The sequence below is a fragment of the Salmo salar genome, chromosome ssa16 (assembly GCF_905237065.1).
Source record: "Salmo salar chromosome ssa16, Ssal_v3.1, whole genome shotgun sequence".
Taxonomy (NCBI): domain Eukaryota; kingdom Metazoa; phylum Chordata; class Actinopteri; order Salmoniformes; family Salmonidae; genus Salmo; species Salmo salar.
The window spans coordinates 42,517,555-42,537,509 of record NC_059457.1 but is presented as its reverse complement, the minus strand read 5'-3'; the positions used below and the strand labels follow the sequence as shown (position 1 = coordinate 42,537,509).

The 19,955-nt window shown below is 42.0% G+C and overlaps 2 protein-coding genes across 3 annotated transcripts in view; both read left to right on the top strand.

Moving 5' to 3' along the window:
- The first annotated feature begins 523 nt into the window (after positions 1 to 523).
- On the top strand, positions 524 to 7,338 carry r3hdm4 (R3H domain containing 4). The gene is given in 8 exon segments (NM_001141178.1): positions 524 to 667; positions 1,633 to 1,790; positions 1,974 to 2,095; positions 2,241 to 2,355; positions 2,629 to 2,705; positions 2,876 to 2,961; positions 3,114 to 3,169; positions 6,573 to 7,338. Coding segments are annotated over 8 exon segments (762 nt in total). The 5' UTR covers positions 524 to 626; the 3' UTR covers positions 6,680 to 7,338.
- Positions 7,339 to 10,752: 3,414 nt separating this feature from the next.
- Positions 10,753 to 19,955, top strand: part of arid3a (AT-rich interactive domain 3A) — a 59,411-nt gene continuing 50,208 nt past the window's right edge. Inside the window, exons 1-2 of one of the 2 annotated variants that reach the window (XM_014149310.2) lie at positions 10,767 to 10,985; positions 14,386 to 14,423. The gene's annotated coding sequence lies outside the window, so the exon portion shown is untranslated. Of the gene's footprint in view, positions 10,986 to 14,385; positions 14,424 to 19,955 lie in introns of both variants that reach the window. The other variant, XM_014149309.2, reaches the window with a different exon arrangement.

Here is a 19,955-nt window from a genome sequence, read left to right as displayed (position 1 = left end):
TTCACACTGTAAACATGATGCTCTAATATTATGTAAGCAAAAGCTGCTTTTCTAAAACATTTGATACTAGTGTAAGTATTCATCTACAAAGGAAAACACCAGGACATACCTGAGAAAGATATCCAAAAGATAAAAGTAGCCTTTTCCCAATTCTATCCCCAAACAAGGAACACCTAGAACGAAGAGTAGGCTACTGACTATGTCTAGCCGGATGGGACTGCCCGGGACTCTGGCTTGTAAATTGTCTCTCTTGCCTCTGGAAGGGCACAGTTAAACATTGCTGTTATGGAAACGTCTACAACCTGAACTTTACGAGACATGTTCAGATGTTATTGAAATTGAGCCTGCATGTATTTATGTAATAAAAAAGAAACGTTAAGGCGAGAAAAATAGTTATTTTGTAGCAAACGTCAAAACTTGGTTTGATGTGGACGATCAAGATTCTAATGACCTAGAGCTCGTGCCTCGTTTTCGGTTTTGGGGCGGGGATAAGCGTTCCTGTTGTCTGTGTACCTTCTCTGACAGCGCCGAGCTAGCAAGTGGCTAACTGAACGCCTACGCTAGTTCTGTGTGTATCGTAACTACTGTTTTTGTTCTCACCCCTCGTTTGTTGTTCTTTGCGTAAGATGGTTGTTTTGACAAATAATAATGAGGAACAGGATATTATGTGAGTGAAAAAGTCTAACTAAAGTGGGAACTTGAGAGCTTACGTTAGCTAGCAGCAATCGACAAGCACATTTTAGTAATTGTTTTCAAAACATTGAATATTTCATAGCTAACTTAGTCTGTATCGTAGATTTTGCCCGTTTAGATATCAGGCACATTTGTGTAACTGAATGCTATATTAATATGCTTAGGCTTAACGCTACACTATGGGTAGCTAATGTTAGCAAGCTAGGCTTGCCAGCTGGTGGTGGTACACATCGAAAATATGTGTGTGGGTTTGCCGGTTTCCGTTGATGAAGGTGAACTAAGTTTATCACAACTGGCTTGTGTAGATGTTACATTTACGCCATTTCAAGTGGCTGACCCTAGTTAGTAAGATGTAAAACTGGTTAGCAGGATTTATTTGTTGCTTGAGTCGTTTGTTACACCTCTGCTGCTCTCGTTCTACTCATGCAAAAATATTTGTCGCCAATCGTTATATTCTCTGACGAGACCTCTTCTACACACACCTAGCTATAGCTGTTACTAATGTAACCAACAATGTACTTCTTCATGACAGATCATCAAGCAACCTCATTTGAATGAGCAATTTGTTGGTTTGTGCGCTTCTGTCAGTATGATGCAATGACTATGATAGGACGTTAATAACTACAACGTTGCCCTCTGGTCTAAAAGTGGTAACAGTGAACATCGACCATTCAGAGCTCGAGAATCTTAATGGGGCGTGGCTTTGAAATCTCAACGCACTGACCCACTTTTTAAGGTGTGGTGTCATGTAACCTACATCTAGCCTACTATTCTGTGGTCAGTATAGCGGTAGCGAGATAATTCTATGAGTAAGGCCATTCAATATTAGCTACTAGCCACACATGAACAAATACATATTTTGTGAAGAGGTCACCTTCCGAACACATAAGTCAACACACTAATTGAGTCCTCATAATTCTTGCTCTCTATTTCTCCCAGCCTGATAGAGGAGGGCAAATGCACCTCTCTGCCCAACTCCCCAGCCAAACGTGTGTCTCCAACCAAGAAGAAACAGTTCTTCATCAACCAGGCCGTACGCAACTCTGACCTCACACCAAGAGCCAAAGGCAAAAAGAGCCAAAGGCGGCAGGAGAACAGTAAGTTCTCATGTCTGTCAGTGGGAATATTTCACTCTGCTGTAGATGGAAGACAGCACATATTCTTAATACCCACTAGCTTGTCTGAACGTGTTCAATAGTCATAGCCATTAGCCAAACAGTATTTTATCAACATGATTTAGCGATGCTGCCTATTCGTTTTTTATCTCCCCCCCCAAAAAGGTCGCTACCTTGCCAATCTACTTGAAAAAGATGAGTGCTCCAAAGACGAGGCAGAGGTATGCAGTGACCCTGCCCTCCCTTCCATCTTTACTGAGGCCTGCACCAATGGCAACTACGTGGAGGTAGGATTCTACTGGTCCCAACAATTTATCTTCAATCAGGCCTCGCTTGTTGCAAGTGAGACTCGCTGAACGTTTTACCACTACTACCCCTAACTAAATATTTTCCCCTAAGCTGTAGTTCATTGTCCCCTTGTCTGTCTCCCAGCAATGGAATGACTTCATGAATCGCTCTGGAGAGGAGCAGGAGAAGCTTCTGGCCCTTCTGGAAGAGGAGGCCAAGAGGAGCAACTCCAACAAGCTCCCCAAGGACCAAAGAGAGGGTGAGAGACCAGGATCAATGCCTGCCACACACCCAACATGCACTGCCCTATATACAAAGCTTGAAGCGTTATGCTGTTGAAAGTTCATTACCAAGCGTATGTTTCGGTTGATGTGTTTTATCACTACAGGTCAGTGAACAACGATGTTTGCCAGGAAATAAAATGTGTAAATGATGAAAACGAGTGCATCATTGGTTTAAACATGCTCATTGTCAGGATTTGGGGATATTTGATATGAACTGATCACATTTTTCTACTCTGCCATGAATCCAGCCTTCACTGCTCAAGACTACTTCCAGAGGATTGATCGAAGGCTGCGTGCTACGCTGAAACGCAAACAAATTCCCATTGTAAGCATCATCATTATGAGATTTTCAGAAATGCTTGTCAACCGTATCATGGTTTAACCTAAAGTAAAGACACTGTTATCCGTGCTAGTGACACCTGTCCTCATCAACACTTAATTACACACTTTAACTTCTCTCTGTCTCATTGCCATTCTCCCCTCTGATTGGTTTAGGGGACACTTGAGGTACTTGAAGAGAACCTTCTCAGTTTCTTTGGCGCTCAGCCTCACTCTGTTTACACCACCAACCTTGGAAGCAGGTACTTTTTTCCCTCTGAAAATGTTCCCCAAACATAATTATCAGAAGTGTTCTTTAAACATTTGAGAAGCTCTTCTGGGCTAATATGTGGACTTGTATAGAAACCAATTATGAATTAATTGGATGTTACTGATTTTGTGTTTTGTTTATAAGCTTTGAGAGGCTACTGCTTCATGCCGTCTGCCAGTACATGGACCTTGTTTCAGCAAGTGAGTAGTAGAATGACCATGATATGTTTATTTTTGTAATACTTTTTTTCTCCCCAATTTCATGATATTCAATTGGTAGTTACAGTCTTGTCCCATCGCTGCAACTCCCCTACGGACTCGGGAGAGGCGAAGGTCGAGAGCCGTGTGTCCTCCGAAACACGTACCCTGTCAAGCCGCACTGCTTATTGACACACTGCTCTCTTAACCCGGAAGCCATCTGCACCAATGTGTCGGAGGAAACACCGTACAGCTGGCGCCCAAAGTCAGCTTGCAGGCGCCCAAAGTCAGCTTGCAGGCGCCCAAAGTCAGCTTGCAGGCGCCCAAAGTCAGCTTGCAGGCGCCCGGCCCGCCACAGGGAGTCGCTAGAGCGTAATGGGACAAGGCGATCCTGGCAGGCCAAACCCTCCCCTAACCCTGATGATGCTGGGCCAATTGTGCGCCGCCTCATGGTACTCCCGGTCACGGCTGGCTGCGACACAGCCTGGGGTCGAACCCGGTTTGTAGTGATGCCTCAAGCACTGCAATGCAGTGCCTTAGACCGCTGTGCCACTCAGGAGGCCGCAATACAGTGAGGGGAAAAAAGTATTTGATCCCCTGCTGATTTTGTACGTTTGCCCACTGACAAAGAAATTATCAGTCTATAATTGTAATGGTAGGTTTATTTGAACAGTAAGAGACAGAATAAAAACAAAAAAAATCCAGAAAAACACGTCAAAAATGTTATAAAATGATTTGCATTTTAATGAGGGAAATAACCTGCCCAGGGACTGCGGTTGAAAATTAGCCGGCTGGTTAAAACCGGCACTTTTACTGAAACGTTGATTAATGTGCACTGTCCCTGTAAAAATAAAATAAACTCAAACTCAAATAAGTATTTGATCCCTCTGCAAAACATGACTTAGTACTTGGTGGCAAAACCCTTGTTGGCAATCAGAGGTCAGATGTTTCTTGTAGTTGGCCACCAGGTTTGCACACATCTCAGGAGGGATTTTGTCCCACTCCTCTTTGCAGATCTTCTCCAAGTCATTAAGGTTGAGGCTGACGTTTGGCAACTCGAACCTTCAGCTCCCTCCACAGATTTTCTATGGGATTAAGGTCTGGAGACTGGCTAGGTCACTCCAGGACCTTAATGTGCTTCTTCTTGAGCCACTCCTTTGTTGCCTTGGCCGTGTGTTTTGGGTCATTGTCATGCTGGAATACACATCTATGACCCATTTTCAATGCCCTGGCTGAGGGAAGGAGGTTCTCACCCAAGATTTGACGGTACATGGCCCCGTCCATCGTCCCTTTGATGCGGTGAAGTTGTCCTGTCCCCTTAGTAGAAAAACACCCCCAAAGCATAATGTTTCCACCTCCATGTTTGACGTTGGGGATGGTGTTCTTGGGGTCATAGGCAGCATTCCTCCTCCTCCAAACACGGCGAGTTGAGTTGATGCCAAAGAGCTCCATTTTGGTCTCATCTGACCACAACACTTTCACCCAGTTGTCCTCTGAATCATTCAGATGTTCATTGGCAAACTTCAGACGGGCATGTATATGTGCTATCTTGAGCAGGGGGACCTTGCGGGCGCTGCAGGATTTCAGTCCTTCACGGCGTAGTGTGTTACCAATTGTTTTCTTGGTGACTATGGTCCCAGCTGCCTTGAAATCATTGACAAGATCCTCCCGTGTAGTTCTGGGCTGATTCCTCACTGTTCTCATGATCATTGTAACTCCACGAGGTGAGATATTGCATGGAGCCCCAGGCCGAGGGAGATTGACAGTTCTTTTGTTTCTTCCATTTGCGAATAATCGCACCAACTGTTGTCACCTTCTCACCAAGCTGCTTGGTGATGGTCTTGTAGCCCATTCCAGCCTTGTGTAGGTCTACAATCTTGTCCATGACATCCTTGGAGAGCTCTTTGGTCTTGGCCATGGAATCTGATTGATTGATTGCTTCTGTGGACAGGTGTCTTTTATACAGGTAACAAATTGAGATTATGAGCACTCCCTTTAAGAGTGTGCTCCTAATCTCAGCTCGTTACCTGTATAAAAGACACCTGGGAGCCAGAAATCTTTCTGATTGAGAGGGGGTCAAATATTTATTTCCCTCAATTAAATGCAAATCAATTTATAACGTTTTTGACATGCGTTTTTCTGGATTTTTTTGTTGTTATTCTGTCTCTCACTGTTCAAATAAACCTACCATTAAAATGATAGACTGATCATTTCTTTGTCAGTGGGCAAACGTACAAAATCAGCAGGGAATCAAATCCTTTTTTCCCTCACTGTATGTGATTTGTATAGTTATTTATGACTTTTAAAGTGACACTGGCACCTAACCTACGTTTGTGGAAAATAGCATATTTCTTCAATATTTTGAGTGTGGATATTTTAAAAAAGGATGTACATTTTACCACCAGAGGTTTGTTTCCATCAAACTGACTTGTTGCAGTTTAAAGGCTGTGTGTGTTGACGTAGTGCACATAAAAAACCTTTTGCACTAAAGTTCTCATGTACCGAATAAACAAACATAAGCTCAATTTCCATTGCATTTTCTATTCTATCGATGTTTTTTTACACACACTGTTGCGATAAATGGCAAACTTGCCCACTCTCGTTTTTTGCCCATGCTCTTTAGACAATAGTTCGCTGATATAATGGACATATTACGTTATATGATGAGATGGATAAGAGCAAGATCATTTTTATTTGTTAATTTGCAACTAAGCACCGATCATAATGTCACTAGCATACAAATAAAACCCCTCTATTTATTGGAAAGAAGCAACAAGCTCATCATGTGCACTTTCACCACCTTGTGAAGTTAATTTCTATCTATTTCATCTGTAGCCTAATGTGCATGCTTTGTCAAGTTGTAGTTGGAAGACCACACAACATAGCATAGCGTGACTGCAAATTTACCTCGACATGATGGTTATTCTATCAACAATTGCCCAAGAAATTGTTTCCACTGAAATTTGTAGCATAATTCATTTTACAGACACAAAAGATCCCACCATATTGAACAAACAAATTGTCGACATTTATGAAATTGTACCAACAGCTGTCGTAATTTTTTGAAATGTACTGTATGACTTTACTCGTATAAAAACTGTGGATGGAAATGTGGTTAGTAACATGAAAATAAAGGCCCACAGTGGAGGTGTCATAATACCCATAAAACCTTGTCCTAGAGAGATTTACACGGTTATCAAAACATCATGCCAGGGTAAGCCTACACAGTACACAGCCCTTATTATAAGTGTTTCTAAAATTCCCTACAGGAAATATTAATGGTGTAAAAACAATTGGAACCATTTCCCTGTTTGACCGCTAGGTTTATGGGTATTATGACTCATACTGTGGTACTCTATAATGAGGTATGTATTGAGAGACGTTTTATGTTGTCTTTGTGTTGCAGGCTCAGACTGTAACGGTGCTCGTCAGACTGATGTCATGAACAAACAGGAGGGCTTGTTCCAGCCTCCCAGCCCCATGCTCTCTGCCTACCTGGAGCACATGAGCTGAGAGACGGTCACACCGCTGGACAGATGGGCCTGGTTCCATTTCACTCCCTAGCCCCATAAGTGCAGACTTGAAAGGTACAGATAGGCATAAGTTAGTGTGTGTATATAGGAGTACTCAAATCCGATCCTGGAAGTCCGAGTACTGCTGGTTTGATGTCACTGATTAGCCAGAGATTCCACTCAACTGGTGTCAAAAATCTGAATCCGTCCATGATTTGTTGGAATGAAAATCAGCAGTGTTGCTAATATGGATGTCCACATTTAAGTAAGTTGTGTTGACTACCTAGTCCACTCAAGTGCTTTGTGGATGTCATATTGCTCTTAACTATCCAATCCAATTTTCATCTATCTGTCAACTTAAAATTGATGGCCACCAGGGTAAGGGGGCAGAGATCAGAATAAAACTGGGCAAGAGAGGGAGTATGCAGTTCACCTACTGTATTTGTACTGATTATTTAATTAGCCACTTTGAATTGAAAAAAAACCCGCTTTAGTGGTTAGTGGACCAGGCTTAAAACCCTTGGACCTTTTCATGCAACTTGAGAGTGCAGAAATAGCGTGATCGGAAACTATTCTATAGCACAGAACTCATCACTATGATCATTTATCAATGTATACGGCTTTAGAGGTATATCTATGGTTTTTGTTACTTGTACTGGTAAAAAAAAAAAAAACTTGCAAACTCTCTTGGCACAATATTCACATTCTTGCAAAAATATAAGTCTATCCACAAAGATATCGGGCACTTTCCGATTTGACTTTGCATGATTGTGTTTTATTTGGGGGAGAAAACTTTTCAATTGTTTTGTCAAAGATGTACACCATTTGGCAGCTTTTTATACTTGCATGCATAGACCTTGTGTTCTACTGTACTGAATGAAGGTATATTGTTATTCTCCTATTCTTTACATTATTTAGCAAATTATGTAAGTTTACCATCTGACAATGAAACAGGTCAACTTCAAAAAAATGTATATACAGCTTCTTCATAGACTTTTTCAACAGCTATTTGGTTTGGAATGTCTAATCAAATGTACTGTACTGATAATGTGCAGTACTAATGAGTTAATATAACACAACCTTCTTACTGGAGGCTGCAGGCTCAGACTGCAACCTGTTCTGTGCTTTGCCTTTCAGGCACTCTTTTCTATCATAAACCACCCCTGGACTAGCACTTTTGCCTTACGAATGCATTCCTGGAACTTTCAATAAATTCCCTGCTTTTCCAGAAATCCTGGCTGAATGGATTCGGATTTCCTGCTTATTCCCTCCTGATTCTGGGAATCCTCCAACTGGGATTTTGGGAAAAACAGAGAATTTATTGAAAGTTCCAGGAATTTTGGCAACCCTATTTCTATGTATTTGTGTATGTATTTATACATTTATACTAATGACTTTTTGAAAGCATCCATCCAGGTTATTTAAAATATCCATAACATTATTTATACTATCAAAAATGGTATGAAGAAACTTGACCTGCCGGTGCATCTGTGTCGATAACCAAAGTTTGTTGTGCCCGTACATTTAGTTTCTCAGGCTTTCAACCACTCTCTATGAATGTCTTTTGTGATTTCACAAGTAATGTATGCATACGAGAAGCTTAACTTCTTTTGAATATTACAACCAACAACCCTCTACTGTATGTAGTGGTGCAATTTTTTTGTCAACTTTGTCGCTTGTTTATTACTAGTAGTGCTGTAAATATTAAGCTCCAACATTAATTAATTTAACTCATGTTCAATGTGTGCCAACAACAGGATAGGAAAAGTTCTGTTTCTGCTTAGTATTCTCTTAACTTAAAGCTTTTTACAGTGATATGAATGGATGTTTCCTTCAATGATTGTTTGATGCAAGAGTGTATATCTTAAGTAATGTCAGTACATAATTATATCAGTCAACAAATGATAATATAGTAGTTTAGTTTGTAAACGTTTCTCCTATTGTCTAGGTAGTTGGTTGTGTAATCCTTACTGAAAGTGCCCGAAAACCATGTCTGAATAGACACATTTTAATAAATGTTAACTCAAGTGTTCAATGACTCTTAAATTACTTGATTATTTAATCATCGATTCAGACAGTATTTCATGAACATCTTAAAATGTATATCCCTTAATATATCCCTTAATTTTGCATTTGGAACGTTAAATGGACAAATGGTAGTCGCAATAATGGAGCAGTATGATGACACAGTGTCACTCCCTGACAATTTTTACATTAATGTTACTGCTTGATGGACACTTAATATGTAAAAAAAAAAAAAAGTGATTGCACAGGATCTTTAAAGAATGTATTACATAACAGGATATGTGGAATGTAATTGGGCTTCAAATGTGAGGAAATGTCCACATAATATGCCACAAGAATGCAATACCTCTGACAAAACATTTCTCTGAGTTGGGTACCACAATGTGAAAGACTAAACTTTTTTTTACCAATTACAAACCTGAACTAAACTAAAACTTTGAGCAATTAGTCAATAGATCTTGGATCAAAATAAAATGATCTGCTGCAACATCCAAATGTGAAAGTTGGCTTTTACAGTATATCTTTAAATTGTGTCAAGTTTATAAATAATGGCAAAGAAAGCACAAACTCAGGGTGTATGTTTAACTAAATGTTCACTTAAAGTATGTTTTAGCCAGGAGCCTAGGTGCACAGTCACACCTGTGACAGTTGGGCAATTACTTGCAGTAATTACTCCTGTTTTGAAGTGTGAAAATAAACATAATATTTTATGATGGTAATCATTGCAATAGCTAACTAAATTGTTTGCAAGATACAGTAGAGAGTATTCTATTTTGAGAGCTGGCATGATTCATGCATCTATCCACTAGATGGCAGCCTAATGTTAGTAATGCGTCAGTTAATGTGTTATAAGGAACTAGTAAACTACAATAAATGATTTGTGTTTTTTATTTATTAAATGCAGCCAAATATGTAATGGGTAAAGTGTTGATACTGTTTAGAATGAAATTAGGCTTCAATTAGATTCTGTTTATTAATTGGTATTTATAATAACATATAGCTGCATTGTTGCTGACCTTTGCTATGTGATTAAAATGCATAGGCTACCCCTTGATACAAGTAACTGATGCAGAAACGCAAGGTTTCGGCTTATAACTGTTATGCATTAATGATGGTACTAATAGTGATGAATTATGTCATAATAATTACATAATTTTATTTCCCAAGGAAATTCCACCATAACATTTATTACATGGGAATTTTGATGAGGGGAAAAAGCAAACGAGTTGGTGAAATTTATAAGCGATAATTAGGACGCGTGGTCTCATCATCTTCATTCAGTTTGCTTATTTTGTGTGCTATGAGCGTACAGTAGTCAGTAGGGCAGAGCATGCAACTATATTCAGCGCAGGGCCAATTTTAGTCAGAGCTGATGGCCGAGGGCCAGAACATAATTATAATAATTTGAACATTGTGAATTGACCACAACTAAGCCCAGAAAGAAATTGTATTTGAAAATTGAGACACGATCACATCTCTTTTTTTATTCGTGGGAATACTTGGCAACACATTTCCTAAATTAAACATAATTTTTACCTGAATTCCTGGTGATTTTAGTCTTTATATATATTACAACAAAAAATCTGCAAAACAAAATAAATTGCTTGTGGGGACGGTTTTGGCCCATGGGCCGCCAGTTGCAGAGCCCAGCAGCAGAATATTCGCACCACCCACACCTGCTGTGGGGTGAAAAGGGATCACTCACTACCAAAGGGAACGTTGCCAAAAGCTCAAATGGGGTAGGTAGTCTTTCATTATAATGTCAAGGGACAATCTGCCAAGTTTCATACTTCGAGATGTGCTTAGGGAGAAAATAGTTTCCCTCTTCCTCGAGGTATAGAACACACCCGTTTCAACAACTCATACATATTTCACCAACATGAAGCTTAGAAGCTATTATAATACAATGCCATTATTTTCCCCCACACTGACTGCACATATATTTACATTTGCCGACATTCCCTTTGTATGTATAGGTTTGCCCCCAATGATTCAGAGGTAATTTGCATCTGATTGCTGTTTGTCAACCAATGATTTGACTCTACGACCGTGAGCACGCCTTAAATTAGTCAAGATACAATGTAACCTGTGAATCAAGCCATACATTGAAATCGGATTAGATGTGTGCAACGGAATAGAAATACCACAATCAATTGATATCAGTTTACTACTATATATGAAAAATACAATCGTTAACCACCAGAACGCCTTAGATTCAGGAGGAAATCAGGAATATTTCTTCCGGTTCCCAAGAATGCAAAAATAAAACGGAAGCTGATTTGGTAAGTATTTTTTTTCTGTTATTGCGACTCGCACGCTCGGTCTGGAATTCATTTTACAAGCAGGAGTCTTATCCTGCCTAATGATGTTTTATATGTTCCTGGGATAATTAAGATACGATATCATGTCTGATTCAACATGATTAATCGGATACAGACCAATGTGCACATGACCCTTTTGATATTTAAGAATATGTTTATTTATATATCACTTTTCATTACACATCGAATCTCAAAGTCGCTTTAAAAACAAAACAAGCAGAAAACAATTTAACAAAACAAAAGTAGGAGGATCTGGCAGTTCTTGGTCGATGGTCTTCCACAGTTTTAGATGATGGGCAGTGCGGAAAGGTAGAATCTTGAGCGGATGGAGCTTTGATAGTACAGTACGCAGGGAGTTAGAGACATCTGACAGACAGGCCACGGAGCTCTTCATCCGGCACCTCGTTTTCGATGTTCACAGCTCCTCCTCTGTAGGTAGGCTGGATCGTCCACCTGGGTGATGCTTTGGCGGCTGTAAAAGCGCCAGTAAGAACACCACTCTCAGTAGTAGTCCTAAAAAGCCCACTACCAGGGGAGCCTCTCTGCAACGCCTCAACCGCATATGTGGCGATGTGCCAAGTAATGAAATTATCGTTTAGAATTTGGGTTGATTTTGCATTTGCAAATAGTATAGTACATCACTCATATAGTTTCTAATATATAAAAAGCTATTATATGTTGTATCGTAGCTTAGTGTGCTATGTTAGGCTACCTGTTGCTCACATTGGCTGTAGGAATTGGGTAGTCGCCAAAAGATTCTGGAAACGGTATTTACATTTCCTAAAGTCAAATTAAATAGAACTGTCAAGCGTTCAATTGACCTGCCTTTTGTGTTGATGTTGTCCACCACATTTAAGACAATGTAGCCTATTTGTTTAGTGAGTCATTTGAGTAGGCTACAGAGTAGCCACAACTCGACTGATAAATACATAATTTTAGTTGCTAATTTCTTGAAACGCATATGATGATCATTCTATATGTGGGCATATATTCGTTTCATGAAAGTTATAAACATAAAAAACGATATACCTATTATATTTATCAGGTGGATTACGTTAGATGGATTGCATAGAACTAATTGGGCCTTTTCAGCATAGCCTTTGAATTTACTTTTTGTAGATGTATAAAAGTTGCAAGGGGATAGGAGGAGCGTCACGTAAAAGGCTTTGCATGGTCAATTTGATATCTGCAGTTGCCATACAGCGTTTACTACGATAGGGGCTCTGCAGAAGTCAGGGCATTTATACTTCTTTGGCTTTGCTGAGCAGAGGTGTTGTGTAGAAGTTTTCAAGAAAGGGAGTTTGTGTTTGTACTGGACCTCCCGCCCCCACCTGTCGTCAACCAATCATGTCAATGCGGAGCTATATGGAGCCCATTTTACAACATTTGGGCGGCGAACGTCGAAGCGGTACGGAGCTGATTTGAATAACTGGTTATTAATATGTCTTAATTTCATATTAACCAGACAAATATCAATACAAAACAGGCTTTTCTCTCCCTATCATACCCAGCCTCCAAGGCAGTATCTCTACTTGAAATTTTTGGACAGCATGGCAAATTATTCTATATTTTAGTGCAATTTTATGACACATTTCATGCAACTCTACATATTTTTCCATGGGGCAGAGAGAGAAAAAAACTTTTACAGCTTAATTCCTGCAATTCTACCCATTTTGCCATGTTAATGATATCTGCCTGGGGCCATAAGAGACTGGAGCCGGCCCTGATGAAACCATAGTGGATCACTTTGTGCCTGTCCATATTGCAGTGGAGGCTCCTCAGAGGAACAAGAGCAGGCCCATCCTCCTCAGTGTATTTAATAAAAAATATATATTTTTAAACATTTAGAAAGTTCTCCTTTTTAGATAAAACTATACTAAATATAATCACATCACCAAATAATTGATTAAAACACTGTTTTGCAATGAAGGTCTACAGTAGCCTCAACCACACTCTGTAGGGTAGCACCATGGTGTAGCCGGAGGACAGCTAGCTTCCGTCCTCCTCTGGGTACATTGACTTCAGTCCAAAACCTAGGAGGCTCATGCCTTCCATAGACTTTCACAATACGCAGCATGAACTGACATGTTGTCCACCCAATCAAAGGATCAGAGAATTATCCTTTGTACTGGATGCATAAGCAACTGTTAGCTAGCACTCCAGTGCATAAAATGTGGTGAGTAGTTGACTCAAAGAGAGAGAAAGACAAGAGTTGAACAGTTTTGAACAAATTCATTTCTTCAAAAATGAAGGAGAAGCAATATAAACTGCTTACTGACTATACAGTGTAAAGTTCCTGCATGATTGTAGTGGGTTTACTAACACGTTAGTTCTGTTGACTATGATGTTACTTTAGCTAATATAGTGACAACAATGTAGGCTGTGTGTAGCGGTTATGGTATTGTTCAGCTTGGAAAGGTTTTTTCGCCTGGTCACATTCAGATTCAGAGAATTTTAATGTGCTCAGAGAGGCAATTCATTTTGCAGCAGCTGATGTGTTGTGCATTGAAGTCCACAAACAAAGGGACAAGGTGAGAGGAGGAGAGAGCATAGAAGGAATACAACGTAGCTGCTATGAAAGTGAACTGTTTTTACGCCTGATTAGAGGTGTAAGTCATTCTGCCAATTCTGTTGAAAAATGTTTCTGTTGGACTAATGATCACACCCTTGATCAGCTAGATGCAGGCGAGAGTGTGCAAGGCTGTATTGAATGTGTCACTCTCTGTCCATGTGTCACTGTCACCTACATTTCTTCTCTCAACCTGTGTGCACCTATGTTGAAAATTTTATTTGTAGACTAGGTTGTAGAAACCTCATGATGGGAATATTCTAGTATCATGTAGTAGCCTAAACCTATTTATGTTACGTTGAACTGGGTGAATAGAATATGAATGGGAGTCATTTATTATGCTGTAATAGAAATAAGTCCATGCTCATGAAAAAAACAAAATCGTTCTCCCTCATCTTAAACGGCACATTTTCCTTATTTGCCTACAATGAGGCCTTTTTAAGAAAAGGGGGATTTGCTCAGTAATTGGACCTCTGTGGATTATAAACGTATGGTAGGTGATCAAGTTCAGGTCTTAAAACCCCAATGTCTTTGCATAATAAATGCAGTCTAATGAATAACATGCCTTGTTAAGGCAGAGTTTACGTTACTGCTGGCCACTGTTGTTGTATACAGGAAATGATGTTTGGAATGTGCTCAGAGTCCAAGCTGGGCTCACCAAGGGAGCGCTTTTGTAGTGTAACTAAAATTGTGAGTAGGAAACAAGCAGGTACTGATGGTTTTACATGTGCCATTTATTATAAACTCAGCAAAAAAATAAATGTCCTCACTGTCAACTACGTTTATTTTCAGCTGTCATTTTCGTTGGAATAGACGGACCAAGGCGCAGCGTGAGTAGCGTTCCACATCTTTTATTAGAAAGTGAAACTTATCAATATACAAAAACAATAAACAAAACGTGACGACAATGCAACTACACATAAACAAACAATACCCCATAACCCACAGGTGGAAAAAATGCTACTTAAGTATGATCCTCAATTAGAGACAACGATAACCAGCTGCCTCTAATTGGGAATCATATAAATCACCAACATAGAAAATAAAGCTAGAACCCCACATAGAAAATATAAACTAGAACAAACCCCTAGTCACGCCCTGACCTAATCTACCATAGAAAATAAAGGCTTTCTATGGTCAGGACGTGACAGTACCCCCCCCCAAAAAAAGGTGCGGACTCCAACCGCAAAACCTGAAACAAAAAGGGAGGGTTGGGGGGGTGTCAAGTGTCGGTGGCGGCTCTGGTGCAGGGCGAAGTACCTGCTCATCCGCCAGCATTGGGGGCGGCTCTGGAGCGGGACGAAGTATCCGCTCATCCCGCGGATCCACCAGCATCGGGGGTGGCTCTGGTGCGGGGCAAAGAACCCGCTCAGCTTTCGGATCCACCATCTTTGGTGGTGGCTCTGGTGCGGGCCGAAGAACCCGCTCATCCCGCGGATCCAGCCATGGACCCAGGCTGAACACTGTACCTGGACTGGAGCTCGGTGCAGAAGAAGACTCCTGCCATGGAGCGGGACTGGACGCCGTGTCTGGACTGGGCATCAACGCAGAGGAGAGCTCCTGCCATGGAGCTGGACTGGACGCTGTGCCTGGACTGGGCACCAGCACAGGAGAAGGCTCTGGCCATGGAGCTGGAGGTTCCAGATCGTTGACCGTCTCAGGAGGCTCCGGACCGCTGGCCGTCTCTGGAGGCCCCGGACCGCGGGCCGTCTCTGGAGGTCCCGTACCGCGGGCTGTCTCTGGAGGCCCCGGACCGCGGGCCGTCTCTGGGGGCCCCGGACCGCTGGCCGTCTCTGGAGGTTCCGGACCGTGGGCCGTCAATGGAGGCTCCGGACCGTGGACCGTCTCAGGAGGTTCCGGACCGTGGACCGTCTCAGGAGGCTCCGGACCGTGGACCGTCGTTGGAGGTTCCGGGCTGTGAAACGTCGCCGGAAGCTCAGGACTGGGAACTGTCGCCGGAAGCTCTGGACTGGGTACTGTCGCCGGAAGCTCTGGACTGGGTACTGTCGCCAGAAGCTCTGGACTGGGAACTGTCGCCGGAAGCTCTGGACTGGGAACTGTCGCCGGAAGCTCTGGACTGGGAACTGTCGCCGGTAGCTCTGGACTGTGAAGGCGCACTGGAGGCCTGGTGCGTGGAGCCAGGACAGGTGGCACCAGACTGGTGACACGCACCTCAGGGCGAGTGCGGGGAGCAGGCACAGGACGTACCTGACTGATGTCAGATGTGCTCAATGGGATTGAGATCCGGGCTCTTCACTGGCCATGGCAGAACACTGACATTCCTGTCTTGCAGGAAATCACGCACAGAATGAGCAGTATGGCTGGTGGCATTGTCATGCTGGAGGGTCATGTCAGGATGAGCCTGCAGGAAGGGTACCACATGAGGGAGGAGGATGTCTTCCCTGTAACGCACTTCAGGGAGAGTGCGAGGAGCAGGCACAGGACGTACTGGGCTGTGGAGGCGCACTGGAGACCTGGTGCGTAGAACCAGTGCAAGATATACTGGACCGTGGAGGCGCACTGGAGGTCTGGAGCGTAGAGCTGGCACAACCCATCCTGGCTGGATGCTCACTTTAGCCCGGCAAGTGCGGGGCGCTGGCACAGGACGCACTGGGCTGTGAAGGCGCACTGGGGACACAGTGCGTAGAGCCGGCGAAGGATATCCTGGACCGAGGAGGCGTACTGGAGACCAGGAGCGCTGAGCCGGCACAACCCGTCCTGGCTGGATGCTCACTTTCGCACGGCAAGTGCAAGGAGCTGGCACCGAGCGCACCGGGCTGTGAATGCGCACTGGAGACACAGTGCGTATCACCGCATAACATGGTGCCTGAACGGTCACACGCTCCTTAAAGTGACTGCGGGGAGTTGGCGCTAGTCTGAAACCTGGCTCCGCCAACCACCCCGTATGCCCCCCCCAAAAATATCGGGGGGGCTGCCTCTCGGGCTTCCCTCGTGGTCGCGAACCCCGGTGTCGTCATTGCTGCTCCCTCGCTGCTTCCGTCTGCTCCCATGGAAGGCGATCTTTTCCAGCCAGGATTTCCTCCCAACTCCAGGATCCCTTACCGTCCAAGATCTCCTCCCAAGTCCAGGACTCCTTCACCTGGTGAACACGCAGCTTGGTCCTTTGTTGATGGGGTATTCTGTCACATTCGTTGGAATAGACGGACCAAGGCGCAGCGTGAGTAGCGTTCCACATCTTTTATTAGAAAGTGAAACTTATCAATATACAAAAACAATAAAGAATAAACGAAACGTGACGACAATGCAACTACACATAAACGAACAATACCCCATAACCCACAGGTGGAGAAAATGCTACTTAAGTATGATCCCCAATTAGAGACAACGATAACCAGCTGCCTCTAATTGGGAATCATACAAATCACCAACATAGAAAATAAAGCTAGAACCCCACATAGAAAATATAAACTAGAACAAACCTCTAGTCACGCCCTGACCTACTCTACCATAGAAAATAAAGGCTTTCTATGGTCAGGACGTGACATCAGCAAACTTAACATGTGTAAATATTTGTATGACCATAACAAGATTCATCAACTGAGACATAAACTGAACAAATTCCACATACATGTGACTAACAGAAATGGAATAATGTGTCCCTGAACAAAGAAGGGGTCAAAATCAAAAGTAACAGTCAGTAGATGGTGTGGCCACCAGCTGCATTAAGTACTGCAGTGCATCTCCTCCTCATGGACTGCACCAGATTTACCAATACTTGCTGTGAGATGTTACCCCACTCTTCCACCAAGGCACCTGCAAGTTCCCGGACATTTCTGGGGGGAATGGCCCTAGCCCTCACCCTCCGATCCAACAGGTCTCAGATGTGCTCAATGGGATTGAGATCCGGGCTCTTCACTGGCCATGGCAGAACATTGACATTCCTGTCTTGCAGGAAATCACGCACAGAACGAGCAGTATGGCTGGTGGCATTGTCATGCTGGAGGGTCATGTCAAAATGAGCCTGCAGGAAGGGTACCACATGAGGGAGGAGGATGTCTTCCCTGTAACGCACAGCGTTGAGATTGCCTGCAATGACAACAAGCTCAGTCCGATGATGCTGTGACACACCGCCCCAGACCATGACGGACCCTCCACCTCCAAATCGATCCCGCTCCAGAGTACAAGCCTCTGTACGGACATTGCAATTTATTGCCCTGGCCACATCTGCAGTCCTCATGCCTCCTTGCAGCATGCCTAAGGCACGTTCACGCAGATGAGCAGGGACCCTGGGCATCTTTCTTTGGACGTTTTTCAGAGTCCGTTGAAAGGCCTCCATTTTCATAACTGTGCCCTTAATTGCCTACCGTCTGTAAGTCTTATCGACCGTTCCACAGGTGCATGTTCATGAATTGTTTATGGTTCATTGAACAAGCATGGGAAACAGTGTTTAAACCCTTTATAATGAGGATCTGTGAAGTTATTTGGATTTTTACCAATTATCTTTGAAAGACAGGGTCCTGGAAAAAGGGACATTTCTTTTTTTGCTGAGTTTATGATTTGAAAATAGTGTAGTTTAGAGATAATGGCGTTTTCTAGAAAGCCGAGGAGTCAGCTGATCTTTCCATTATGGAAAATATTCCTGGCTTCTCCCTTTATTTCTGCACATTGTGTCTTGAATGCTCAATATACAGTTGATGTCGGAAGTTTACATGCACCTTAGCCAAATACATTTAAACTCAGTTTTTCACAATTGCTGACATTTAATCCTAGTAAAAATTCCCTGTTTTAGGTCAGTTAGGATCACCACTTTATTTTAAGAATGTGAAATGTCAGAATAATAGTAGAGAATATGTATTTATTTCAGCTTGTATTTCACATTCCCAGTGGGTCAGAAGTTTACATACACTCAATTAGTATTTGGTAGCATTGCCTTTAAATTGTTTAGCTTGGGTCAAACATTTTGGGTAGCCTTCCACAAGCTTCCCACAATAAGTTGGGTGAAGCAAATAGGCACTGAGTTTGAAGGTAAGCCTTGAAATACATCCACAGGTACACCTCCAGTTGACTCAAATTATGTCAATTAGCCTATTAGAAGCTTCTAAAGCCATGACATAATTTTCTGGAATTTTCCAAGCTGTTTAAAGGCCCAGTCAACTTAGTGTATGTAAACTTCTGACCCACTGGAATTGTGATACAGTGAATTATAAGTGAAATAATCTGACTGTAAACAATTGTTGGAAAAATGACTTGTGTCATGCACAAAGTAGATGTCCTAACCGACTTGCCAAAACTATAGTTTGTTATTAACAAGAAATTTGTAAAACTAGTTTTAATGACTCCAACCAAAGTGTATGTAATCTTCCGACTTCAACTGTAAATTCGGTGTTATAACAGAATTATTCAGTATTTCCACTTAACACATGACACAAATTCTGGAATTATATATATTATATATTTTTGCTGACAACATTCCCAGCATCAATCTGCAGACATTTTATGAAAAAGTATTAAAACAAGGGCAATTTGTAGAACAGCGAGAACGTCTTCATCCTTGTCATTACATTACAGTATCTTAAACCAGTTTAAACTGGCAACTAATCTATGTCTTTAAGCTATGGTTCATCCAATAGTTCTCTTCGACTGTCTCTTTCCAGGCACAGTGAAAGTACACTCACCTAACAGCTTACTTGTTTATGAAAACACAGGCAAGATATGGGAAAAACCAGGGTCTTATGTTTGCTGTCGAAATGTTGTGTTTTTATAGACACGTAAATATCTCAATGTGGTTGAGTTTATATCAGTTGTAGCTATTGTGACAACTCTAGAAATGACGTGTAAAAATATTGATACTGTCCAATCTCACATTTACATTTTAGTCATTTAGCAGACACTCTTATCCAGGGCAATTTACAGGAATTAGTGTTAAGTACCTTGCTCAAGGGCACATGGACAGATTTTCTTTTACCTAGTCGGCTTGGGGATTTGAATCCGCGACCTTTCGGTTACTGGCCCACTGCTCTTAAGTGCTAGGCTATCTACCTATATCTCTACAGTGAAATTACCGTTCTACTTGTGTGAAATAGGACAAATTATAAACACCCAACCAAAAATTATAATAATAACTAGATTAACTTTACAAGTGAAGCTGTGGGGCTTGCTAGAGCTCTTTAAAAGTATTTTTGTTGTAGTGGTAGAAGTTTAAAATATTTAACTTTGAAACTTTTTTGCTTTAAATATGAAAGTATCTAAGTAAAACGTTATAGTAGTGGTAATGTCTGCAGTAGTATTTCTGGTGACTGGTTAAAGTTGGTTTGCTGTATCTAGCTTGAACAGTTCAAGAGTTACTGTTGGGGGGTTATTTTATTGAAATGTATACAAAATAACATAGTTATAGTTGATTT